At 49.4% G+C, this 25795-nt stretch overlaps 2 protein-coding genes across 6 annotated transcripts in view; one reads left to right on the plus strand and one right to left on the minus strand.

Annotated features, from left to right (window-relative positions):
- MBD6 (methyl-CpG binding domain protein 6) overlaps positions 1-6966 on the plus strand; it is a 9037-nt gene extending 2071 nt beyond the window's left edge. The window contains exons 1-13 of one of the 3 annotated variants that reach the window (XM_005879020.2): positions 269-290; positions 943-1005; positions 1157-1293; positions 1648-1750; positions 1883-2045; positions 2224-3273; positions 3455-4116; positions 4384-4537; positions 4717-4886; positions 4993-5406; positions 5495-5562; positions 5785-5851; positions 5996-6966. In XM_005879020.2, coding sequence (XP_005879082.1) covers positions 1181-1293; positions 1648-1750; positions 1883-2045; positions 2224-3273; positions 3455-4116; positions 4384-4537; positions 4717-4886; positions 4993-5406; positions 5495-5562; positions 5785-5851; positions 5996-6070 — 3039 coding nt within the window. In that variant the 5' untranslated portion in view covers positions 269-290; positions 943-1005; positions 1157-1180 and the 3' untranslated portion in view covers positions 6071-6966. Of the gene's footprint in view, positions 1-268; positions 291-942; positions 1006-1156; positions 1294-1647; positions 1751-1882; positions 2046-2223; positions 3274-3454; positions 4117-4383; positions 4538-4716; positions 4887-4992; positions 5407-5494; positions 5563-5784; positions 5852-5995 lie in introns of those variants that run through there. The other 2 variants (XM_005879019.2, XM_005879021.2) reach the window with 2 other exon arrangements.
- A 154-nt stretch (positions 6967-7120) lies between these two features.
- On the minus strand, positions 7121-22451 carry DCTN2 (dynactin 2 (p50)). Of its 3 annotated transcripts, XM_014550069.1 has the most exons (16): positions 22149-22451; positions 21187-21255; positions 17120-17128; positions 14664-14669; positions 12115-12211; positions 11879-11940; positions 11446-11544; positions 11075-11235; positions 10726-10876; positions 9648-9713; positions 9397-9435; positions 9140-9217; positions 8974-9045; positions 8622-8724; positions 8434-8525; positions 7121-7555 (listed from the first exon to the last, which is right to left on the minus strand). In XM_014550069.1, the coding sequence occupies exons 1-16, from the start codon at positions 22182-22184 to the stop codon at positions 7469-7471; spliced, it is 1227 nt and encodes a 408-aa protein (XP_014405555.1). In that variant the 5' UTR covers positions 22185-22451; the 3' UTR covers positions 7121-7468. The 3 variants fall into 3 exon arrangements, with proteins under 3 accessions (XP_014405555.1, XP_005879090.1, XP_005879091.1); XM_005879028.2 differs by lacking the exon at positions 17120-17128; XM_005879029.2 differs by lacking the exons at positions 14664-14669; positions 17120-17128.
- Between the last annotated feature and the right edge of the window lie 3344 nt (positions 22452-25795).

A 25795-nucleotide genomic window follows, 5' to 3' on the forward strand; every position in this document is an offset into this window, starting at 1 on the left:
CCCTACCCTCTGCCCCCTCTGCGTCCTCTCGGCCCCTTTCCCTGGCCCCATCCTCACTCCCCCGCCCTCACCTGCCCCCACCGTTTCCCTCTCTTAACTGCTTGACTTTTGCCTTCTTCACCTCCCTCCCCTCAGTGCTTTGCCCACCCTCCGCCCGCCTTCTCCCCAAGTTCCTTCCTACTTCGTGCGCCTTCCCCTCCTCCCCAAGCGAAGGGAAGCAGGCTGGGTGACAGGGCGCCTTGTTATGAGAGGGAAAGTTTTGAAGCCACCCGTGTGGGGTAGGAGCGATGGTGAGGTTGGGGAGAGACTTGCAGGTTTGAGGGCGGCCCCACGTATTAGAGAAGAGTCCCTGTTGGAGCTAATTTGAAGTCTGTGGGTAGGAGGTGCTGAATCCCTTGCCTTAGGTTTGGAAGGAAATCAGGAGCTTCTCAGGATTCCGGGAGAAGACAGAGCTGTGATTCCAACCTTTCTTAAGACCCAAATGAACCAGATCAGCAATGGTGGGGGCGAGTTCTATTGGTACCACCCGAACAAGCAGTTGGGCAATGGTCTGGTGACCTGTGGGGCAATCTGTACTTTTTATATGATCTCCCTGGGGGAGGGTGGGGGGACAGCAGGAGCCAGACTCTCTGGGAAACTTCCTACTGGCCTGGCATTAGGGGAATCTGCCCACACTCCTGGATGAAGTCTTCTGTCTCTGACCGGACAAAAGGACCCTGCTCTTTATATGTCTAGGCTGTGATTCCTTGGTCCCTGGGAGTTGAGGCTTTGATCTAGGGACTGCATATGTAAAAGGTGGATTGTGGACTCAGCCAGCAGATCCCTGAGATTTTTATGGGCACTTACTTCATTAAGGATCTTTTCCTTGAGAGTATCTTGAACTGTTGTGCTCTCTTGAGTTGGGCAGATTCCTGACAGTCCCTTCTCTCTCCTGTCTTGCAGGTGTGGGCTAAGCTGGCGGCCCGGCTTTAGACTGGACCCCACAATGTTTGCAGAGATGTTCAGGTAACCATGGTGGGTGGGATGGCAAAGGGTTCCCCCTCATTCTCTCACCCAGCTCTCCAGGGTCTCCCTACAACCTTTGTCTTCCTGGAGTACTCCCTCAGGTACCCAGCCCAGTTTAATCCTCCTAATGCCCATGGATGTCTGTTATCAGGCACGTGGGAGCTGATTACACACAATGAATGGGGGCAATGAGAGCAGTGGAGCAGACAGACCTGGGGGCCCTGTGGCCACATCTGTCCCCATCGGCTGGCAGCGCTGTGTTCGTGAGGGTGCTGTGCTCTATATCAGGTATAGATTCTCAGAGTTCCCTGAATTGTATCCCCAGGCCCTTCAGTTGCCTGATTTCTGTCTCCCACCCTTCCTCTCAAAGCTCAGATCTCTGGTACCCTGTTGCTCTCCTGTTCCTCCTTCCTTCCTCAGCCTTTTTGCTGTCTCTTTGAATCTACTCTCCCTCTCTGTCTCTTCCCATATTCCCTCTGCCCTTCCTAGGAAGGTATTTGACTAAGGAACTTCTCTGTCTCTTCCCATATTCCTTACCCTCTGCCCTTCCTAGGAAGGTATTTGACTAAGGAACTGTCATTTAGGAGTGTCTCCTAATTCAGTGTCAACTAACCCCATACTCTCTGACCCTTCCTCTCCCAGCCCAAGTGGCACCGAGCTGTCTTCCTTGGAGCAAACCCGGAGCTACCTCCTCAGCGATGGGACCTGCAAGTGCGGTCTGGAGTGTCCACTCAATGTCCCCAAGGTCAGAGTGATGAGGGGTCCCTGCCAGAGAGTACAGGATAAACCTAGAGACTTAATGCACATCACTGCCCATGGTAGCCTTTGTCACAGATCCATCCCCTCAGGGTCCCTGTCCATGCCTTTTACCTCACAGGTTTTCAACTTTGACCCTTTGGCCCCGGTGACCCCGGGTGGGGCTGGGGTGGGGCCAGCATCAGAGGAAGACATGACCAAGCTGTGCAACCATCGAAGGAAAGCTGTTGCCATGGCAACCTTGTACCGCAGCATGGAGACCACCTGCTCACACTCTTCTCCTGGTGAGTCTTCTCTACTTTATAGAAGAAAACAGGACAACTTAAAGGGCCTGGAAGAGGAATGATGGGAAGTTTTATGGGAGGGATCAAGAAGGGTGGAGTGGAGGGCAGCTTGGTGAAAGGAGGGCACAGGGAGGTTGGGAATTTTTGAGGCTAACCCATCATTTCTCATTTATTGCAGGAGAGGGAGCGAGCCCCCAAATGTTCCACACTGTGTCCCCAGGGCCCCCCTCTACCCGCCCTCCCTGTAGAGTCCCTCCTACAACTCCACTTAATGGGGGTCCTGGCTCCCTTCCCCCAGAACCATCCTCAGTTCCACAGGCCTTCCCCCCTCTAGCAGGCCCTGGGGGGCTCTTCCCACCAAGGCTTCCTGATCCAGTCCCCTCTGGAGGCAGCAGCAGTCCCTGTTTCCTCCCAAGGGGCAATGCTCCCTCTCCAGCTCCACCTCCTCCACCTGCCATTAGCCTCAATGCCCCCTCATACAACTGGGGAGCACCCCTCCGATCCAGCCTGGTGCCCCCTGACTTGGGCTCTCTTCCAGCTCCTCATGCCTCCTCCTCGCCACCTTCAGATCCTCCTCTCTTCCACTGTAGTGATGCCTTAACACCCCCTCCTTTGCCCCCAAGCAATAATCTCCCTGCTCCCCGTGGTCCCCCTGGTCCTTCCACTCAACCACCAGTGTCTTCAGCCACTATGCACCTGCCCCTGGTCCTGGGACCCCAGGGAGGGGCCCCCATCGTGGAAGGCCCTGGGGCACCCCCCTTCCTTGCTAGCAGCCTACTCTCTGCAGCGGCCAAGGCACAGCGTCCCCCCCACCCCCCTCCCAGCACTTTACAGGGCCCAAGGCCCTGTGCCCCAGCACCCTCAGCTTCCCACTCATCATCACCCCGTCCCACTCAGCGCCGTCCCCGCAGACCCCCAACTGTATTGCGATTGCTAGAAGGGGGAGGCCCTCAAGCCCCTAGACGGAGCCGTCCTCGTGCCCCTGCTCCTGTGCCCCAATCCTTTTCTCTCCCTGAGCCATCCCAACCTATTCTCCCTTCTGTGCTGTCCCTTCTGGGACTCCCCACCCCTGGCTCTTCCCACTCTGATGGAAGCTTTAACCTTTTGGGGTCAGATGCACACCTTCCTCCTCCCCCAACCCTCTCCTCAGGGAGCCCTCCCCAGCCTAGGCACCCCCTCCTTTCCTCCCTGCCTGGGACCTCCAGTGGCAGCCTCAGCAGTGTGCCAGGTATGTAACTGAATGAGTGTGGTAGAGCCCTTCCCCCTGGGGTGGAAAAAGGCAGCCAAGGCATCTCGGGGAGAGTTTAGAACTCTTTGGCAGTTTTCTGGGTTGGGGACCGGGAGGTTGGGCTCTTTGGACACGGGGATAAAGAGTCTCCCTTGAGCTGATTTTTTCTTTTCCTTTGCAGGTGCCCCTGCCCCACCAGCTGCCTCCAAAGCCCCCCTAGTTCCCAGCCCTGTACTTCAAAGCCCATCTGACGGACTGGGGATGGGGGCGAGCACCACCTGCCCTCTGCCTCCCCTGGCTGGTGGGGAGGCTTTCCCTTTCCCCAGCCCTGAGCAGGGCCTGGCACTGAGTGGAGCTGGCTTCCCAGGGATGCTAGGAGCCTTGCCTCTCCCTCTGAGTCTGGGGCAGCCTCCACCTTCTCCATTACTCAGCCACAGTTTATTTGGCATGCTGGCTGGGGGAGGGGGACAACCGCCCCCTGAGCCCCTGCTACCCCCACCAGGGGGACCTGGCCCTCCCCTAGCCCCAGGCGAGCCTGAAGGGCCTTCACTTTTGGTGGCTTCCCTGCTTCCACCACCCCCTTCAGACCTCCTTTCACCCCCTTCTGCACCTCCTAGCAACCTCCTAGCCTCTTTCCTGCCTCTGTTGGCCCTGGGCCCCACAGCTGGGGATGGGGAGGGATCTGCAGAGGGAGCTGGAGGTCCAAGTGGGGAGACATTTTCAGGTTTAGGAGACCTGCCCCCGCTACTGTTTCCCCCACTTTCAGCCCCCCCTACCCTCATAGCTTTAAATTCTGCGCTGCTGGCTGCCAGCCTGGATCCCCCCTCTGGGACGTCCCCTCAGGTGAGGATAGGGGGTGGGACAGAACAAGAGGTAGAATCAGAGATGGGAGCTGGGAATCAAAGGCTTTCTGGTTTCTGCTGAGCTCTTTCTCAGGGCCTTTGGGGAAGGCTTAGTGCTTGGCTAAGGGTAGGATAGCTGTAAGAACTGGGTCTGTATTTAATAAGCGTGGCCTACTTCACGTGAGGCTTCAGATTGTATATGTGAAAGTACTATAAATGTATGGACTACTTTACATACGTATGTATTATAAGCATTCTTTCTCCTTAGCCCTGTGTCCTGAGTGCCCCCCAACCTGGACCACCTACCTCCAGTGTCACCACGGCAACTACTGACCTGGGAGCCTCCTCTCTGGGCAAGGCCCCCTCCAACTCAGGGAGACCCCCCCAACTCCTTAGCCCTCTGCTGAGTGCCAGCCTGCTGGGTAAGTCTGAGGGCAGACTCTGGTATGGAAGAGAAGAAAAAAAGCAGCAAAAATTGGGAGGTGCAGGTGGATGAACTGGGGAAGAGTCTTTGACCACTGGGTAAAGCCTAAGAGAATAATAGGATTTGTTCAACTTAATTGGTTTGCCTAGGGAGACCCCTGACTTTATAATTCAACAGGTGATCTGTCTTCGCTGACCAGCAGCCCTGGAGCCCTCCCCAGCCTGTTGCAGCCTCCTGGCTCTCTTCTCTCTGGCCAATTGGGGTTGCAGCTCCTCCCTGGGGGGGGAGCTCCTCCACCCCTCTCAGAGGCTTCTAGTCCCTTAGCCTGCCTGCTACAAAGTCTCCAGGTGAGGGTTTAGGGGTATGTTTGTCATGAGTTTTTCCCCAAACTGGAAATATGAGCATTCTGAGTTACAAAGCAGAGTGACTGAGATTTTATTTTTTTGCCTGTAGATCCCTCCAGAGCAGCCAGAAGCCCCCCGTCTACCCCCTGAAAGCCCCACCTCAGCCCTAGAACCAGAGCCTGCTCGGCCTCCCCTCAGTGCCTTAGCCCCACCCCACAGTTCTCCCGACCCCCCAGTCCCTGAGCTGCTCACTGGGAGGGGGTCAGGGAAACGGGGCCGGAGGGGAGGAGGGGGACATAGGGGCATTAATGGTGAGGCCAGGCCAGGCCGGGGTCGAAAGCCTGGCAGCCGGCGGGAACCTGGCCGATTAGCCCTCAAGTGGGGGGCACGTGGAGGCTTCAATGGACAAATGGAACGGTCCCCCAAAAGGACCCACCATTGGCAGCATAATGGGGAACTGGCTGAAGGGGGTGCTGAGCCCAAGGATCCATCCCCTCCTGGGCCCCATTCTGAGGACCTTAAGGTGAGTGCAGTGATGGAGGTCTGGCTGAAGGGCTCTGAGGAATGGCTGTAGCCATGCTGCCTTTTCTTAACTTTCCCTACACACACAGTCCATCTTTTCTCAGGTGCCTCCAGGGGTAGTCAGAAAGTCTCGTCGAGGCCGGAGGAGAAAATACAAGTGAGTATTGGGCCCACCACAATCTTGGCCTTTTCTCACTTCTTGCTGGGTTTGTAGAAATGATTAAAAGTAGCTTGGTTTTCAAAAGGGCAAATACTTATTTGAATATGAATAAGGATACTATGCCTTTACTGTCCAAATGTAGAAAGTTTCCCACCCAAACTCTGAAATTCATCTGGTGCTTGGGGAGGTGTTCCTGATCATCTGTGCCCCTTATTGCAGCCCTACCCGGAACAGCAATATCTCCCGCCAGGATGTTGTTACCTTGGACCCCAGCCCCACAACCCGAGTAAGTGTGTACCAGTGGGTGGGTGGGAGGGTATGTATAGGGATGGGCAGGAGGAAAAAATGGTTAAAGGGAGTGGGGAGAAAATAAAAGACTTACTGATACCTAACTGTTTGATCACTTCTTTTGACTTCCCCTCTTATATAGGCGGCTGTCCCTCTGCCTCCCCGGGCCCGCCCTGGCCGTCCTGCCAAAAACAAGAGGAGGAAACTGGCCCCATAGCAGCCATACCTGGAGCTGGATCTGACCCTGATTGGGGAAAGCTGAGTGCTGAGCCTTGGGAGCCCCTGCCAGCCACCTGCACCTGTGGACAGTGGGTGGGGGCACTACTCCCCACTCAGAGCACAAATGCAAGCCCTTCCCCTACAATCCCATCCTGAGCCATTGCAGGGGGTAGGGAAGCTCTGCCCCTCCCCCCAAAGCCATGTCACTGAAAAGGCCTTGGGGGGGAGGGGGTATATGGCCCGCTCCCACCAGGCTAAGGGGAATACCCCCTTCCCCAGGTCTTTTATTTGTTTAAGTTATTTTTGCACAAATGACTCTTTTATATTTAATTCGACTTCATTGCCTCCCTTCTTGAAGCCAACAGGCTCAGTTTACAAACCTGTGAGCTACTGTTGGCTGCTGTCCTCCTTCCCAGTGAAAGGTACAAAGCAATAAGCATCATGCATCCTCCCCTCACCTCTCCAACACCCCTCTGTCTCTGGCTCAGGTTGCTCAAAGCACAGATCCTCTCTTACCCCTGTCCCCAGGTTTGAAACACATAGCCTCATTTCAAGGTGTAGCCAGCTTCCATCCTCTGGGATAGAAAAAAGGGGTAAGGGGATAAAGAGAGCCCTCTGGGACTCTCCCCCCATACACACTACACTGCCCCTTCTCCCCTCCCCCCATCAAAATGCTCAGAGACGTTGTGATGATGCGACTGAGGATTATGCAACGTGGTCCAACCGGAGCGGCCAGCATGACCAGCTGTCCAGGGGCTGCTTCCTGCCTTTTCTTTTGTAAAGACAAGACCCTTGGGAGTTTTAATTCTGTTTTGTACTTGCCCTGTGGGGCCTCCACTGCTTTTCTATGGGAGATACTCTTAATTTAACAGATGAGAATATTTTGAAACTCTGGCTCTGACTCTGTACTCATTTTTTCCTTAGTTCTTTGGTATGAACGGGTTACAATTTAACTCCTTCTCCTGTAGTAGATAGTAGCTTAGCCTGCCTATTATGCTATGAATGTCTCAGTGCTGCCTCTTCCCCAGGAAACACAGCAGAGGCCACACAGAGTACAACAGCATTTAATGGTCAGAAACAGTTGTACAGTGTTACAATCAGCCACAGAAACTGCTGCAGGACAAGACCCAATCCTTCCCACACAGGACAAAGCAGTATTGGACATGACCTGGCATGTGGCTGGGCACAGGGCCTGAGGGGAGACCACCATTTAATATCCCCAGCTACCACTCTAGTCGTCAGAGGAGGGGTATAAACCCCACATGCAAGAAGAACCATTTGTGCCCAGTGTCAAATGGGATGGGGATGCAAGAATTATAATTAAGGGGAAACTATGTAACCTGTTAACATAGTTCAAAGGGGCTCCATCTCCCTGTTCTCCATCTCCCAAAGGGGCTCACTTTCCCAGTTTCTTCATCCGTTCATCAATGTTGGCAAAATTCCCCTCAACTGTGGACAGGTTTTCACGCATGGTTGTCTGTACCTAGAAAGTGATAGAGATGTTTTATTCTTTGTTAATTCCAGGTGCTTACCTAGCTGAGGACCTAAAGAAATTCTTAGGACAAAATGAAATGGAAACACAGCTTACGGGCCTCAGAGCAGGGAGGTTATAGCAGTAGTTTTCAAACTACTCTTGGAGTACCATGGACCTAGGTCAGGGTCTGCTAAGCAGGCAGGATTCTTAAGAGGGCCAAGTAAGATTTTGTTGAAATAGGGGTTCACTGATTGAAAGTTAGAAAATTGCTCCAGAGGAAGAACATTATACCAAGTAAATTTTTTCACTTATTTTGATGGTCCTGTGATGCTGGTCTCTCAACTTTAATGTTCCTCCTCCCCCCAGCACTGAAAACTGTGTCTCAACAGAAACCAAGGACTCATTATGTGCTGGACACTGCTAAAAGAATGAAGGAAGAAGGTGAAACTCCCTGCTCAGAGTCAGAAATGAAGTGGCAAAACCAGGTTGGAGCCTAGCTCCTGACGTGAAAGCCCATATTCCTTCCAATGTACTATGCTCAGGAGTACCTGGATGAGGACCCAGAGAGGGTAAAGCTAAGCTGAGACTACAGAGGGAAAGGGTAGGTTTCAGAGGAAAAGCTGATGTTTATTGAACTAACAATTCACCCAGGTTATTTAACCTCGTCCACATAACTCTGAAATAAGTATAATTTTCCAGAGGGCAAGACCGAAGTTCATAGGCTAAGTTTCCACAACCACTGAAAAACAGTGTGAAGACTCAAACCAAGCCCCTGCTACAAACGATGCCACCAAAGGGGCTAAGGCAGGAAACACTCTGAGATAAAGCTGGAGAACCTGGTCTGTGTGTCTGAAGAAGGGAGGCAACAAACCAATAAAGGGGCAGACCTGGGTCAAGAGGGTGGTGTTGTCCTTGAGAGAACTAGCGATCATCTGCTGTGTGGTGTCCAAGTGTGTCAGGAGCTGACCAAACTGCATGGCTACAAAAGAAAGGTATGGGGGAGGTTAGAATGCAAGACAAGAGGAAAGGGAATAGAAGTTGCCTACTTTCCAATTCCTCTGGACACCCCTCCCACCTTGCTCATGCAGCTGCTTGATGGTGACAAGTCTCTGCACCAGCTCAGGAAGGGTGGAGGCGATGGGGCTCCAGCGCTGTATGGTTTCATATAGCTGGTGCACCTGGAGGGACAGGACAGGGCCCAGAGGAGTTGGCCTACTTGTCAGTGAAGTACACACTGACTTTACTAGGGTGGGGTGAGGTCAACTAGGTGGGGACAGAGCAAAGCACTACCCTGACTTTCTCAGTTGGCACGGGTTTTTATAAAGACAGGGACCTGAGGATTCAGTGCTCTCATTACCACCAGGATGACTCAGAGAACATAAGGAAGCAGGAAAGGGTAGATAGATGGGGAAAGATGTCTTCCTGACCTTGCTTTGTGTATCTGCATCCTCTACAGAAGCTTTATGCTTGGCAATCTCATTCACCTTTCCCAGGACACTCTGCAAACACAGATTTTAAGGCTGATAGGTAAGTGCATCCAGGGCTTCCAAAGTCCCAAGTGATCTGTAATCCACTTTGTCCTCCGCTTAATACCTGTAGCCGAGCCTCCACTTGGTCCAAAACTGCAAGGTCCAGGGCGCTCACCTTTGCCTGCAACAGTTCTACAGTCTCCTGGGGGAAGGGGTTGGGACAAGTTTCATAAAGGGGAAAAGATCAGACTAGGAAGAGGTCACCCCATATTCCACTGAGAGTAATTAATATATAGATGTAGACCTCAAAATAATTCTCCAAGCAACCCGATCCCAATATCCCCTCGTACCCCAAACACTCCAGTTCTTTTTCACACTCACTGTTAGGCAGGCTCCCTGCAGACCTGCAGAAAGGGGATTCTGGTGGGGAAGAGGAGGGAAGAAATCAGTGATTCTACTCTCTCCATATGATTACCACTTTCCCCATCCTTCCTGTTCTAGCGGGAGCCCACTGGCTGATCCCAGAACTGACACCCTTTCCTGACGCCTCCCAGGATTCTGTGGAATGCTGTGGACCTCAGGCTGAGGGTAGAGAATGTGAGGATGAGACTAAGAATAGGAGAGCACCTGACCTGAGCATCCTGATTACAGCGTACAGTTGCTTCCAGCTCTGTCAGGCGCTTCTCAAGTTCTGCAACCTAGGGGGAGAAAGGAGGTGAGATTTGCCCTCACCTCCCTGCTGCTGCAGTGGGAGGTAAGATCCTGCTATTCTCTGCTTGTCTGCTTGCAACTCCCCTCTGCTCTTCCCTCTACCAATGGATGCCTTTCCAAGGAACATATCCCTAGTCACAATCTTAAAATCTCAACTGAAAGTAGATGGGTGAGGGGAACATGAAGAATGAGACATCAAGATCAGAAGCGCCCTAGCTGGTTTGGCTCAGTGGATACAGCGTCAGCCTGTGGACTGAAAGGTCCCAGGTTCGATTCCAGTCAAGGGCACATGCCTGGGTTGTGGGGCTTGATCCCCAGTGGGGGGCGTGCAGGAGGCAGCCAATCAATGATTCTCTCTCATCATTGATGTTTCTATCTCTCTCTCCCTCTCCCTTCCTCTCTGAAATCAATAAAAATATTAAAAAAAAAAAAAAAAAAAAGATGAGAAGCGCCCTAGCTGGTTTGGCTTAATGGATGGAGCATCAACCTGTGGACTTAAGGCTTCTATGTTAGATTCCCATCAAGAGCACATGCCCGGGTTGTGGGCTCAATCCCCACTAGGGGGCGTACAGGAAGCAGCCAATCAATTCTCATTTCTATCTCTTCCTCTCCCTTCCTCTCTGAAATCAAAAATATATATATATATTTTAAAAAGATCAGAAGCACCCTCTCCCCAGAACTGATCCCTTGGAGGAAGGCAGGAAAATCTCTAGGGCAGGGGTGGGCAAACTTTTTGACTCGAGGGCCACAATGGGTTCTTAAACTGGACCGGAGGGCCGGAACAAAAGCATGGATGGAGTGTTTGTGTGAACTAATATAAATTCAAAGTAAACATCATTACATAAAAGGGTACGGTCTTTTTTTTTTTTTTAGTTTTATTCATTTCAAACGGGCCGGGTCCGGCCTGCGGGCCGTAGTTTGCCCACGGCTGCTCTAGGGCCACATCTCCCCTGCCTCCCTCTTGGGCCCCCAACCCACAGTACATACATACATACTTACTTTGGCAGCTTGAGAGAACTTGTCTTGCTCAGGCCGCGAATGTAGTTCGTAAGTGACAAGGCTGCTATCTGGGAGGGTCCCACTTGTGGTTTTTCCCCCTGAACCAGCCCCTTTGCTGTTCTTTGTTGCCTCCAGCTGTAGTAGTAGGCGCCTAGGTCAGAAGACCAAGTAATAATATCATGACTTGAAGGATGCAGGCCAGCCCAGCCACTCTTTCTCATTCTACCTCAGAGTAGTCAGCATTAAGGAACCGCTAGGCCATCTCTTCCCTTAATAGCCCTGTCACTACCTGGCTGAGTCCCTCTACACCCCAATTAGCAATGATTTCTCAACCAAGTAGAGCACCCACTTAGCCAGAGCTCCATCAGGGTCAGTAAGGTTGATCGCTGCATCTGGTCCCAGCAGCTTCTCCAGGTGGGAAGCAACCAGCTGCTGCTTCAGGGCTGCCAGCTGTTTAGCCAACACCACGGGGGTCAGCTTCTCCTCAGTGGCTGATTCCTTCACTGTTGTCTGGTATGAAAAGTAGACAGTTGAAGGGTGGCAAGAGTGAACTAAGGAAAAAAAAAAGGGTCAGATCTAGCTGTGGCTGGAAGTCACCTATAGCACTGAATATAGATTCGTGTGGATCCAGGAGCATAGGGACTCATTCTCCTCCTGCTGGGAGGTCCTCCTCTGTTCTATAAGTCACAGAAGAGAGGGGAGAAGATAGTTTATAGTTACCTTGATTTTTTCAACTTCAGTTGTCAGCTCTTGGACCTCATGCAATAGTCGCTGGTACTTTTGCTGGGGTGTCTCCTTCACTCCCAGACCCTCTCCAAGCTAGAGAGCAAGCACAAAAGGTGATGTTATACCTCCCAGTACAGGGAACCTCAAGAATTTATCCAAACCCTGGGCTTGAATTGTAAGGGTATTACATCCAACTCAGAATCTACTACACCCTATTGAACTGAGATAGCTGGAGGCCTGGAGACTCTCCAGAGCAAACAGCAGAGGAATAAAGCATCCTCAAATGCATCCTACTGGGTTCCTCTTTCCCCATCCCCTCTGGTTGGGGACCCCCAACCAACAGAAACTCAGAGTCTGACAGCATCCCTTGATCTCCTGCTAGAGAGGATCACTGTACCTTTCCCATCAACACACACACACAACAAACCATCTCATATTCTCCGGATTCGTATCCTGTCCTCTTGGTTTTTCCAATACGATCTGAGAAATCTGTCAACAAAAGAAGATGAAATTAAGGGCCTGATCTAAGCCCAAGGCAGTCATGGTCTCAGGTGACAATGAAGGCTTCCACCAGGGATCTCTATGAGGGACCCTTTCCCAAAGCAAAAGGCACTGAGGCCTGAGGACAGACTTCCCCCCAGCCAATTTACAGCCCAGTCTCACCAAGTCCCTTTGTCCCCACTCTCTTGTCTTTGAACTTGTCATAGGCAGCATTAGGATTGACAATGATGTGCTCTACACTTGTGCTCGTCAGTTCCTCCTGCAGGAATAGGTAGTTCAGACGCTGGGCAGTCTCATTCACACTCTAGAACTTCCCCATAAAAATCCCCTATATATAAGTAGACTGGCTCCTACTTTCCAAGCTGCCGACCCAGGCCCGACCTAGGAAACGGAAGCTTCCTGGTAAATTGTAGTCTCAGTTGTATAAACATTAACACCCTGATTCAACTGGGAACAGAGGAAGCATAGCCTCCCCACTCCCCCGCCCCAGCCAACTGGGCCCTCCCAGTTATTTGGCACATACCATGCATTCAGGGTAAGAAATGAACCTGACCTTTTAACCTTTACTTTTTACCAAAAGTAAATTTCCTTGCTGCTGAGGAAGTCCACTTTCAAGCTAATTTCCCTTCTTGCTGGAGGAAAAGAGGTGGAATAACAGACAATCAAGCTACCAACTCTAAGAGTGAATATTAGGACTTGAATATGCTGCTGAAGGGAAGACATCAGCTCTTTGATAGAAAAAGAAGGTTGGCTGGCAAAGAGCCTGACCAGAAGTTCTGTTTCTAAGCTGCCATGAAGTCAGGGAGTTCAGGGGAAGAGAGACAGGCAAGAACACACTGTATTATTTTTTAAGGGACATCTTAGAAGCAACAAGCAGAAGCAGTATCTGCTTGCCAAGAATACCTATGGGCAAGGGCCATAGACAAGTCCTGAAATGGAGATAACCCAGCATCTACTCTAAGAGAAGCCCCAGCTCCAGCCCTCCCTGACCTCTCTGCTGGCTCTTAAGCACTGACGCTACCCCATAAACGGGGGACATGGAAAAGAAAGGGAATGAGATTTTACTCTAGAAATTGAGGCAGAGAGGTTCCCTCCTTACTGGGTACCTACTGGCTGTTCAAATTCCAATAACTACACGAAGACTGGGCACTCAGACTGCATGTCTGTCCTTCAATTGTCAGCAGTCTGACAGTGCTCACTACATTACTGCGGGCGGGGGTAGGGGAGGGGGACATTCAGGAGTCCTTTTCTTTTGGAGATGCTACCTCCACCTTCTACAGAAGGAAGACAAAGTAAGTCTTCTTTCCTTTAGCTGGAATAATGGTTCTCAACCCTGGCTGCACAGCAGAATCACTTAGAAAATATTAGGCCCTGGCCTAGAGCATCATCCTGGTATACCAAGGTTGAAGGTTTGATCCAAGGTTGAGGGTTGGACCCCTGGTCAGGGCATATACAAGAAACAACCAATGATTGCATAAATAGGTAGAACAACAATCTCTCTCTCTCAAACCAATTTTTTAAAACATTAGAAAGAAAAAGAGGCCTGGGCTCACCTCTGTAGATTCTGATTTATTGTTCCAGGGTAGGGCCAGTGCAGTAGGTCGGTTTAAAAGCTACTCAGGTGATTCTAATATTTCTAATATGCAGCCAGGAACGAGAATCTCTGCCTGTGGGTATTGAGGGGTGGGGGGATGATGGTGATAAAGAGACACTGATGGAGAAAAAGCAGCAGACAAAAGCTCCATCCTTCATCTCTGGTCTGCTATTAAAGAAGGAATCAGTGTGAGTGGCAGCTTTAAAAATAAGGGAGGAGAGGGGGTAAGGAGAAATGATCAACTTTGATCTTTCCCTCTTCAGGAAAGTGCTGGGCAGAGGGACAAGAGCTAAAGATTAAGGGAAAACAACAGGGTTCAATGTCCGATATGCAAGGGCCTAGGGGAAAAAAAGACAACTGAGTCCTAAATTATCATCTCTTTAATCTTCTCTGAAATGTTAAGGCCCGAGCACCCACCAGCCAAATAACTGTGTGGTCTCTAGCGTCTGTGAAGGACTCGTGCTCAGGAAAGACAACCATCTTCTCTGAAAGTTGACACTCAGTAATATGCCACTCCTCTGTGAGTGCCCTAATCAAGTCCAATGAAGTAGAAACCCATTAAAAAAATTTCTCTTAAAAAGAGGAATGGGAGATATAGTCTACAGACCAAAGAAAGTAATTATAGCTCCATTTTGTTAAACCTTTATTATGGGACAGGCACTGTGCAGATGAGAACCTACTTTCTTATTTACTTTCCTAAAAATAGGGAAGGGGTGGAGTAAGAAAGGTAAATACACAGAACTATGAGTTTCAGAGGTTCTGGACAGTAAGAGGGATGGATAATGCTTTCACCTCACTATTCCTGATACAGAAGCATGTGTTGGGTCAGGAGGGCGGCCTGACACTGGCACCCCTGAGGAGCCCTCTGAGGGTGTGGCCCTGGAGACAGGTGGGCAGAACACTTCAGTCCTCCAGTGGCACCTACTCCACAGTGTCTCAGAGATCTGGGAGCATGAGTTAGGGGCAATGTCATTACAGTGACTTGTGAGGTGGGAAAAGGTTGTCACTGGGGTGGGGCTGAATAGATGAAAGATTTGGTAGAGACAAAAGGACAGAAAAACAACTGCCCATCACAGCACACCCCACTAAAAAGCAGATGAAAGGTCAGGCTTCTTACCAGCTCCTTGTGGTTTCCCCAGAGGTGAGAAAATCAAGAGTTAAAAGGAAAGGGAGTGGGGAAATGGGGGTGAGGGAGGGGAAAAAAAAAAAGACAAAATTGTTATTAGCAAATTGTCACATGCACTACATGACAGTCTTCAAACACACTGCACCACAGGGCCCAGGGGAGCCTAGCAAAATTTGGGGACCAAGAAATTTCAGCTCGGGTTGTCACATACCCCCAGAAGAAAGAAGAGCTTGGGTCCCTTTCCTCTCTGGTGGTGAGGATGTCATGAAGTTTTGCCAGTAACAGCAGCAATTCAGGATCATCTGAGAACTAGTAGTTAGATGCTGCAAGCTAGTGGCATGGAACAGGGAAGTGGGGGGAAGAAGGCTGAGGTGGAGGGGAAGCTGTAGAGATGGCAATGTGAAGCAGAGGCTATGGAGATTGAGGACCTGCACTGACTGAGGGTCCATAATTCTCAAGGGGGGAGTTCATGGCTTAAGTCTTCCTGTCCCCTGGTTTCTCTCATGTAGAGGAATCAGACATTTGGATGACTGAATCAGTCACAATGAGAGTGCTCATGCGGGTGGTCTGGTATAATTTTAGGTTTAGCAGAATAAAATATGTCAGGTACAGATGGTGAGTTTAGGGAAATACGAAGCACCTAATTGAAGCCCCATTCTCCTTCTCTGCAGCTAAACGACACAGGGCAGATCCTGGTCCCTCGTGTAGTCCGTGTTTGATTACTTCTTGAGTGATGGGTAGCTCGCCCTGCAGCTCGGAGGGATCCAGAGCAATTCTGCCATGATGTGCTAGCACAAAGAGTGCAGAGGACACCAAGATTCACAGCTACCAGCCCATATGCAGAACAGGTTTCTTCAACCCTCTATTCACAAGATTCACAGGGGTTGGAGGGTAGACAAAGGGGAAAGGTGGGAGCATTTAAAAGAGGCCTTATTTCAGTCCAGGCCACACAGATAAGAATCTCATTTCCAGGCAAGACTGGTAAAGAACTACCAGGAAGGGGAATCCAGCTGTACACCTGCCTCTCCTGGAGCTCTACTGACGGGTAGATAGAAGCGTGGAGGGTCAAATGCTTCCTGCTCCAGAGATTTCCCCTAAATATACCTGAACCTCAACCTCTCTATCGCCTGATGCCAGGGTCCACCCTAGCAGACTCCTCTCTCAGCTCAGGGTAGAGGTGAACCTGGGTCCTGTGGTCTAGGCTGGGATGTCTCTACAGAGTGGGTGTATGCGCTCACATTTGCATGCATACAAAACGAGGGGAGGCACACACACTACACATTTCTCTTACTTGCCCCACCAAGCTAAAATCAGTTTGGGAGAAACTCAAGGAGAAATAGAGGACAATGGGCCATAAATCAATTTCAAATCATGAAGAACAATCAGAATCAGGAAGACAGAAAAATCAAAGAAAAGGAAAATGGCATATTAGTTTGCAAACAATATATGCCACTTCCAGATCTGTCCTATGGGGAATGATGAGATTTTAAGCATAATTCCTGTAACCTGGAATAGTAACAGTCACCATGGAAACCTACTACACCCAGCCACCTTGACTTGAAAATTCTAAGTGCCCTGATACCAGGTACTAGCTTATCTGGTAGATGATTCCCAGACCCTCTCACTAATGAACTCCCAGACTCCCCAGGGCTGTTTCGCTAAATGGCTGTGCCTAGAGGCAAAACCCGAGGTTCTAGATCAGACAGGGGGAGAGGCCACTGCTGCTCTCTGAGCCTGTTCAGGCTCTATGCCAACACTGCAGCCAGAGGGACTTTGGAACCATGAAGACAAGGAGCATGGATAGTACAGTAGAATAAAACTGTCCAGGATGGACCAACATAGTGCTGAGCAACCATCCATTTCTAAAGGAGGGGAACAGAAACAGAAAGACTCATGAAAGCACAAATAACCAAAGTTACTACCTTAAAATTAGCATATAATACCCCTTTTGCCTATCCAATTTATCTTTCTGTAAAGGCTCAGCCTAGAATATTAAATTGAGTTTTCCAGGCATAATCCACACACACAGCTAAGAAGTGAGGACTGTGGCTGTTCCCCTTGTTCTTCATCCCTGTTTGGAATAGTTTAGTCATTCCTTTTCTCTTAACTCCATTTCAGTCTGAGAAAGGCAACCCCCTTCTAACTCTAGCTCCTGAATGCCTTATGTGCCCAAGCATTCCTAGCCTCCATGTTTCTATCCCCTCCTCCATTGGACAGTTTTATTCTGCAGACTTCCCAAGAGGAAGAGACAATGATTCATGGATCATCATTGTGCTTCTAATCCTTGATTTCTGATCTTTAAACATACGGCCAGCAGGCCCCTTAGTGATCCAGCTAGGGACTCATTAGAATTTAAATTAGCTATAACAATAGCACAGTGGCAGAGCATTGCATGCGAGATGGCAGATGAAAAAAACATGCAGAGAAGAAGCATCGAATGGTCTTACTTGTGCAAACTAGTGTCCAGGCAAGGTGGTGAGGAGGGAGGATGGGGGAAGCATCAGGAAAAACTCAGGTAAGTTCAAGTGCGCCAACAGTCAATGAACACAATCAAGCATACTCTATGATACCCCAAACTGTAAGGAAGAGAACCTACCATTTGTCATTTCAAGCTGGTGCAGTGTCCAGCAGTACCTACCCTTTGGAAAACTGAAGCCTCTGCCAGGGCCCCCCCAAACTTTGGCAGGTCACTTTTCCCCCCTTTCACATGGCATTGAGAATAGTTATGGCATAAAGGGAGAAACCAAATCCTACTTCCAGTGCGGTTTTCTAAATTTACTCCCCTTGGCTGGCTGGCAGGGCTCAGTGGTTGAGCATCAACTTATGAACACAAGAGGTCACGGTTTGATTCCTGGTCAGGGCACATGCCTGGGTTGTGGGCTTGATCCCCAGTGGAGGGCGTGCAGGAGGCAGCCGATTGATGAGTCTCTCTCGTCATTCATGTTTCTCTCTCTCTCCCTCTTCCTTCCTCTCTGAAATCAATAAAAATATATTTTAAAAATAAATAAATTTACTCCCCTTGTTCCAGCAGTTCAAAAATCATGAGCAGAATGCCCCACAAACCCAAGGCAGGCTATGGGCCCAGAAGAGATGGAATTCCAAGTGGGAATTAGCTTTCTGGACAAGACATTTTAAGAAAAGTTTCCAAACAAGCCCATCACCCCAATAAACCCAGGAGTGTCTGAAATGCAGAGAGGAGATCCTCCCAGATTGAGGAAGATGGGGCTAGCCTATACAGTTTTCTGGCCCATTCATTTGAGAATACTTCCTGCTAAAATCATTTTTAAAGGGATAGTAGGAAATTCAGGATCATCTTTACCAAAATTAAAACCCATGGCCTGGCCGGCATGGCTCAGTGGTTGAGCATCGACCTAGGAGCCAGGAGGTCACAGGTTTGGTTCCCTGTCAGGCCATATGCCTGGGTTGTGGGCTCTATCCCCAGTGGAGGGTGTGCAGGAGGCAGCCGATCAATGATGCTCTGTCATCATTGATGTTTCTATGTCTCTCTTCCTCTCTGAAATCAATAAAAACATATTTAAAAAAACAAACAAAAAAACCCTTCTACTACTGCCCTGGCTGGTTTGGCTCAGTGGATAGAGTGTTAGCCTGAGGAAGGGTCCCGGATTCGATTCCAGTCAAGGGCACATGCCCAGGTTGCGGGCTCGATAGCCAGTAGGGGGCGTGCAGGAGGCAGCTGATTAATGATTCTCTCTCATCATTGATGTTTCTATCTCTCTCTCCCTCTCCCTTCCTCTCTGAAATAAATAAAAATATATTAAAAACAACAAAAACTTTCTACTACTTTCTTCTCCTATCTCCCCATTATGGGAATTGTAAAACTTTTATGTTTAAGTTAAACCAGCAATTACAATCTTTAAGGAATATTACAGGACATTATTTCGTTAGGCAGTCCCATTTCTTCTACAGGGGAGCAAACAGAGAAAGGAGGTTAAAAGACAGGGAGGGTCAACCCTCTCTGACTATTCCTTTTTATTTTTATTAATTTCAGAGAGGAAGAGAGAGTAACATCAATGATGAGAAAGAATCATTGATCGGTTGCCTCCTGCACGCCCCCTACTGGGGATCAAGCCAAAATCGAACCAGGACCCTTCAGTCCACAGGCAGAAGCTCTATTCACTGAGCCAAACCAGCTAGGGCTGACTATTCCTTCCAATAAAAATCCGAGACGCCGAAAGGGTTCCATTTGAAACTGGTCATATTGGTTGTCTCCAAGGAAAGGAACTGAATGGTGCAGACAGTGGTGGGAAGAGAAACTTTTGTTCTATGTGCATATATAACCTATTTTAAAAACCAATAAAATTAAAGTTAAAAATAATCTGGGGGGAGAAAAAAGAAAATAATCTGGAGACTAAGGCAGAGCATGCTGTTGCCAGGGGTTAAGAAGGTTCCCGAAAACCTCATGGTTCAGTCACAATAATGGTAATATGCACTGTCACCTGTGCTAGTCTTAGGAGGGTAGGTGAGGAGGTAGGCCACTGGTGAGAATCCAAGTCTCATGGACATGAGGTTTCTGGATTATCTAAGTACCACCCACTGCTCCTCAAGTTGCACATTTACGTCAGTATTAAGAGCTGTGGCAGAACCATTACTCAGCTGACTTCCCGAAAGCTGCCCTCCTAAGGCCCACAGGGAAATGCAGGGGCCAAAGACATTAGCTGACATCAGGAAACATCTCAGTAACCACCCCCCAGGCTCCTATAGTAAAGGTCTCCCCATCCTTCTCACTCCTCCCTAGTGAGAGTTATTTATTTAGCTGGGCCTTAAAGGATGGAATATTCACCATCCAGATCCTATACACTTCTATACCGCATCCTAAGCAATGTGCCACAAGAAAAGAATACTTATGGTACCCTCTCTCCCCATTAGATTTTAATAAAATATACTGTTCAGGCTCAGCAGGGAGAAACAGCCAATCAGGGCTGCACATTCAGGTTCTTCCATGCCTGGAATGGGTGTCATCTTCTTTTTATTAAGAGATATCCCATTACCTTCAGAAGGAAAATTACAATGTGTTTTTTGGTTTGGAAAGGGGCTACCTGTTTGTATCAAAGTCAGTGACAAAGGGACAAAGTTCCATTCATTATCTCACCATGAAGGCTTGATGTTTTACAGGTAGAGGCCTAGGCCGGAGTTGAGCAGTATCTGAACTGTGACAGTAGAGTGAAGCCCTCAGCATACACACTCTTGCCCTGTGAGGTCAGAGAGCTTCCTAATAGGATCCCTCTTGGAGAGACAGGTGCATACATAGGTGCCTGAGCAATGACAACATCTACATTATCTCCAGATACTCAGGCTTGGGGGACAGACTAACATGCCAGCAAGTACAGAAGCCACAAGGAACAAAACACTGAGAGAGGGGACAGGGAAGGTGTTCCCCACAAAGCAGGAACCACTTCCACATAGGGGAAATCAAATAAGGAATAAGTGAGTACGCCAAGCCATACATTATAAGCCAGCAACCAGCATTCTCCAGAACTAACAGCCCCACAGACATAGCCACAGGATTTACAGACACGCACACTGAGCCTGTTCCCGCTGACTCTTGGTCACAACTTTATTGAGATCTCACACCATCCACATGACCCTAGCCCAGCTCTCTTTGGAAATAACAGAACCTAAAACACAACCTGTAAGACACGGTAACAAATCTCTGTTCCCCTTTGCACTTACATACAGAATTTTCACTATGTTGATTTCTATTCACTCAATTTTGTTTTTTTCTTCTGTTTCCTGTATGTATCCTAACTTCCCCCATTAGTCTGGGTGACTCTTGAGAGCAAGTGCATTTCTTCCTTGCATTGCACCAAAAATAAAGATTAAACACCTAATAAACAAATTCAATAAACAATGCTAAGTGGTTCCCCTCATTAAAATGTGTCCACAGCTAATTCCTTCCTCCCGAGTTCTTGGATTTGAAAGTGCTATCAGGGCCTCTCCTCTACTGATATAAAAAATGTATGTTCTTCCTCAAACTTGTTTTGCTCTGACCAGGTCCCTTATCTTTCTTCAGTCTCTAAATAATTTTCTTACTCTTTGCCCGACAGTCATATAAAAGGGTATTCCTCAATACTTCAAAGTCTAGCTCTTGGTAGGATACTAATGAACACATATTGAGTGAAATATTTTATGAACTAGAAGGCCTAGACCTAACTTTAAGCAGTTTATAAAAGCTCAAGCTTCATAATTCATTACCATGGAATAGCGTGCAGGGGACTTAGGAGTCACTAGCCCCAAACCTAAATGTTTTGAGATATTTCAATTTTATTTCAAAGGCCAAGGATCAGATCTTGTTCATTGGAATTCCACTGACCTGACTCTCCTTCCTGGTATTGCTCACTGGTAGCGGCAAGCCCGCCAAGGCCTTGCAACCAACACACCACCCAGGCTGGGTTGGCATACCCGCTTATCGCCATGGCTCCCCAGAAAAGAGAAAGGGCCTGCCTGGGGGAGAGGTCAGAGTCCAGAGGAGTCCTGAGGCAGCACATAGTCTTACCGCATCGAACTCTGCTTGGTCATCCTCAGGTAGGTCGCTGGTTTCATAAACATCTGGCTCGTTCCTGGCCTGCGGGTAGAAGTAGTGACCACCTGACTTCATTGCACAGCATCCACCAACACCCCTGACCCTATTCCATTTGAACAAGTTAACAGAGAAGGCAGGCTGTGATGCCAGAATCCTGTCCCTTCGCTTCCACCTGCCCAGTTACCTGCAGTTCCCATGTCTTAGAGGGACAGGGATGACTGTGGGGACAATTGGAACTTGATGGTAAATGCTGAGTATAAGTGATGACCAAGACGTTACCCTAATCAGAAAGGGCATGGGTCCTTGGCAATCCTTATGTCATCAGTAGGAAAAGGGCTGTCCTCGCATTAGGTCCTGTACACCACTACCCTGGCACAAGGGTTGAGAGTGACTCAGGGCCTTAGTACCCAAGGTCCTGGGACCCAGCCCCCAACCCGAGAATGCAGGCAGGGCAGCACAAAAGGGGGTCCATGCCCGCACGTGCGGGGCGGGGCGGGGTGGGGTGCTAGGGCACTCCCCGGGGGACAGAGTTCTCCATCCAGCACAAGGGTTCTGGCAGGATGAAGGCCATCACTAAGTGGCCGGATGTGTGTGTCTGGGTGGGGATGGGAGGCTCATGGGAAGATGTGGGGAGACACGGGTGGTGTTGACACGGGTGGTAGAAACACTCGGGCCCAGTGATAAGGGCCCGGAGACGATTTCTGGGCCGAGAACCCGGCGGCGGCCGGAAGAGGGGCCTGGTAGGCCGACCTAGGCCTGGCCCAGTCGGATCAGAGGAGGCCGGAAGGTGCTGCGGCCCGTCCGGAGCGAGCGGCGGGAGCCCTGGGGGTGGTGCAGGGGCTGCAGACGGGAGGGGTCACAGGTTGGTGCCTGTTAGGGGTCCTTAGGAGGTCGGGGGCGCGGTTCTAGGGAGCCGAGGCCGGCCCTGTACTCACAATGCCGGGAAGGTCGGCGTATTTAGGGTCCGCCATGGCGGCGGCGAGGCGGGTTTGGGGGACCGGGGCCTCGGCGAAGCCGGGGCTGGAGTTCGGGTGGGGGAGAGGCTGGGTCCGGGTCCCGGGCTAGGCGGCGGCAGAGGGAGTGGCGGAGGAGGCGGAGGAGTAGGAAGTCTCGCGACAGCTGAAGCACAGGAGGACAGAGCAAAAGTCGCGAGAACAGCCCGCTACCACACCCGTGTAGAGGCCGGGACTGGCGAGAACGAGGCCAGGGAATGAGGTAATGGCGGGGGGCGCCGACTGGGATTATGGGATATGTAGTCTTGGCCCACTGGGGCTTTGGCGGGCGATGACAGTAAAGCGCTTTTTATTTCATCCGACCTATTTTCTTTAGTTTTTACATCAAGCCTGTGAAAGAGCTTTTCTAATTCCCGTTTTTCAGATAAATAAGTTTGGACTCCCCAGAAATAAAATGATTAGATAAAAATAACACAACTAGGCATGTTGTGACACAGCCAGGACTCCAAAAACAAGGATAACAAACTTTAATAAAGGCTCAGTCTTGTTGGGAATGAAAAAGGTAAGTAACCTTCCCAATTTAGAACTGTCCTAAAATACCAGAAGCCTCGTTAAATTTGAAATAAACAATAAATAGGCTTTTAAAAATGTTTTTATTGATTTCAGAGAGGAAAGGAGAGGGAGAGATAGAAACATCAATAATGAGAGAGAATCATTGAACCGCTGCCTCCTGCACAGCCCCACTGGGGATGGACCCTGCAACCCTGGCATGCGCCCTGACCGGGAATCAAACTGCAACCTCCTTGTTCATAGGTCAAAGCTCAACCACTGAGCCACACCCTGGTTGGGCCCAATAGGCTTTTTAAGTATAAGCGTGTCCCATACCATATTTGGGACATAATAGCACAATAAATATTATTTTTTATTTGAAATTAAAATTTAACTCGTTATACTGTTTTTTTGTTTGTTTGCTTGTTTGAAATATATTTTTATTGATTTCAGGGAGAAAGAGAGATAGAAACACCAAAGATGAGAGAGAATCACTGATCGGCTGTCTCCTGCATGCCCCACACTGGGGATCGACCCCCAACCCCAGCATGTGCCCTGACCAGGAATGGAACTGTGACCTCCTGGTTCTTAGTTCGTTGCTCAACCACTGAGCCACGCTGGCTGGGTTGATTATCCTGTTTTTTTCTTTAAATCTGGCAATCCTATCCAAGTTCATAGGTAAGTGATGGCTCTATGTCTGAACACCCTCTGTGCTCTTAGCCACTTCACCGGTTTCAGAGCTTTGAATTTGACAGTTCAAGAAAATTAAAACAAAATTTAAAAAAAAGAAAAAAAAAGAAAATTAAAACAAGAACAACAAAGTTTTGCGAGATAAGCATAGCATTGCTTCCTTTCATTTTGCCAAGTACATTAAAGGAAAAAACATCTATTTACTATTGCCATCATTCCTTAGCAGGAAAGTAAGAAGGACATACTCTCAGAATAAATTCTGCTTTATGAAAAATCACACTGCGTGTGTGTTTTATTTTTGCGGAGGGGTGGGGAGGGCTTACCCATAAACCTTTGTCTCTGACCAATGACCCTCCATAGACTAGCATTTTGAAACTCCTTTACTTAAGGATGTCATGCTGGAGCCCCTGGAGGCCTGAGGTTGGGCTGTTTCCCAGGATGTACCCTAAGCTTTCAGGATATTACAAAACTTAGAAATAGTGACAGACCAAGTGACTAGAGAGATGCTTATTTTCCTGAGTTTGGAACTCATTGTCATTCTGTGCATCCTCCCTTGGCTCCTCACCAAGCCTCTATCCCTCTTTCTTCATAGTCCTTTGCCTTCCTTTGCAGTTTATTATTCTGAACCCTTCCCCTTCGGTTTCCTTAAGATTCAAGGTGGGTTAGAGGTATAGGTCCAATTTTGGAAACCCTCCCAGTTGAATTCTGAATGCTTAGGTCTTGTCTGGCCAGGCCATCATTCTCTCCCCTTGCCTCATAGTGTCTAAGTGACCTTAGACAATTGTTAGGCAGAACCTCTATCCCCTCCTCCCTTCTTCCATCAGCCTGCTCCTCCCCTTGGCCTAGAGCCTCAACTCCTGCAGTCTAACTCTGTTGGCTAGCGGAGGCCTGTGATGTGGAGAAAAATCAATTTGGCCAGCTTCTAGATAGTTCTGCCCAGGGGCTGCAGCAGAAGTCTGACCTAAGGGCAGGAAGGACAAGTAATCTCTAGGCTTGGCTTTTTTTTTCTTTCTTTCTTTTTTCTTTTTTTGGCCAGAGAAGTGGGAGAAACAGAGAGGGAAGGGGGAGAAACAAAAGAAGAAAGGCCTGAGATGTTAGGACTCTGTCCAATAGTAACTGGGACAGGAAACACACTCAAATCGGTGTCTAAACCTGCCTGAAACCCAAATTCAGAAGTCTACCCCAGAAGTCCTCTCTTAAAGTCCCTCTGGCCTTACACACCCCATCACCACCCCTCCTTCACTGCTTTCTGACACCCTTTCTCTTGCATCCCTTACTGCTGCCCACTTTCATCATTCCAGGCCCAACCTATGAGGCAAAAATGAAAATTTTATCTGCTCTTGAATTCTGATAGCCCAGAATGGGAGCTTGTTTTCCTTCAAACTGAGGACCTGGAATGGATGTGGGGACCTAGCTGGTTTGGCTCAGTGGATAGAGTTTCAGCTGCGGACTGAAGGGTCCTGTGTTGGATTCTGGTCAAGGACAGGTACCTCTTACCTCGGTTGCTGGGCTCGGTTTAGGGCTGGATCCCTGGCCCTGGTCGGGGCACGTGAGGGAGGCAATCAATCCATGTGACACATCGATCTTCCTCTCTCTGTATCTTCCCCTCCTTTCCACACTTAAGAAAATCAGTGGAAAAATATCCTTGGGTGAGGATTAACAACAACAACAAAGCCCTAGCCAGTTTGGTTCAGTGGATAGAGCTTCGGCCTGCGGACTGAAGGGTCCTGGGTTCCATTACCGCCAGGGCACATGCCAGGGTTGTAGGCTAGATAGATCCCCAGTAGGGGGCGTGCAAGAGGCAGCCAACCAATGATTCTCTCTCATCATTGATGTTTCTATCTCTCCCTCTCCCTCTCCCTTCCTCTCTGAAATCAATAAAAATATATTACAAAACAACAACAACAAAAAGGAATGTATGTTGGGGACATAGCAGACTGCACCCCTGTATGTAGACGGGAAGGGAATAGCCAAACCTCTCCTGATACTCTTCTCTGAAAAAATGGGACCTGGACAGCCATCTCCATGGGATACAGGCCTCTGCCCTTGAAGGTTGAGTGGGCTGGGGTGTGTGGAGAGGGAATAAGAAGTGAGCTCCCAGTTTGGAGAGAGGATTGTGACGGGGTGGAGGGTGCCCTGGAGTAAAGGGGGCTGGGCAGGCCCTCCCCAGACCCCTTCTTCCTTTCAGAGGGTGGAGTCTGGGGGAGGGACAGACAGGTTAGGGATGTGGGATGCAGTGAGTCACTTGGGCAGGGAAGGGGTGAGGACAAGGTTATCTTCGAGAGTTAGGGGTGAGAAGAGGAGGCCAAGGGGAGGGAAGGTGCCAGGGTGGGTGATGGACGTGGAGCGGCCCCCACTCCCCGCGGCGAGGGAAGCCCCGCCCCGCCTCT

Source organism: Myotis brandtii, unplaced genomic scaffold (assembly GCF_000412655.1).
Source record: "Myotis brandtii unplaced genomic scaffold, ASM41265v1 scaffold581, whole genome shotgun sequence".
NCBI lineage: Eukaryota > Metazoa > Chordata > Mammalia > Chiroptera > Vespertilionidae > Myotis > Myotis brandtii.

Excerpts from the sequence above, each read along its gene's own strand:
- DCTN2 (XM_014550069.1), bottom strand. The coding sequence starts at position 22,184 with ATGGCGGACCCTAAATACGCCGACCTTCCCGGCATT. Across the intron at positions 10,877-11,074 it reads CCTGATGGAGCTCTGGCTAA|GCGCCTACTACTACAGCTGG; the intron begins GTGGGTGCTCTA and ends CTTCTGACCTAG. Across the intron at positions 9,714-10,725 it reads AGTTCTCTCAAGCTGCCAAA|GTTGCAGAACTTGAGAAGCG; the intron begins GTAAGTATGTAT and ends TTCTCCCCCTAG.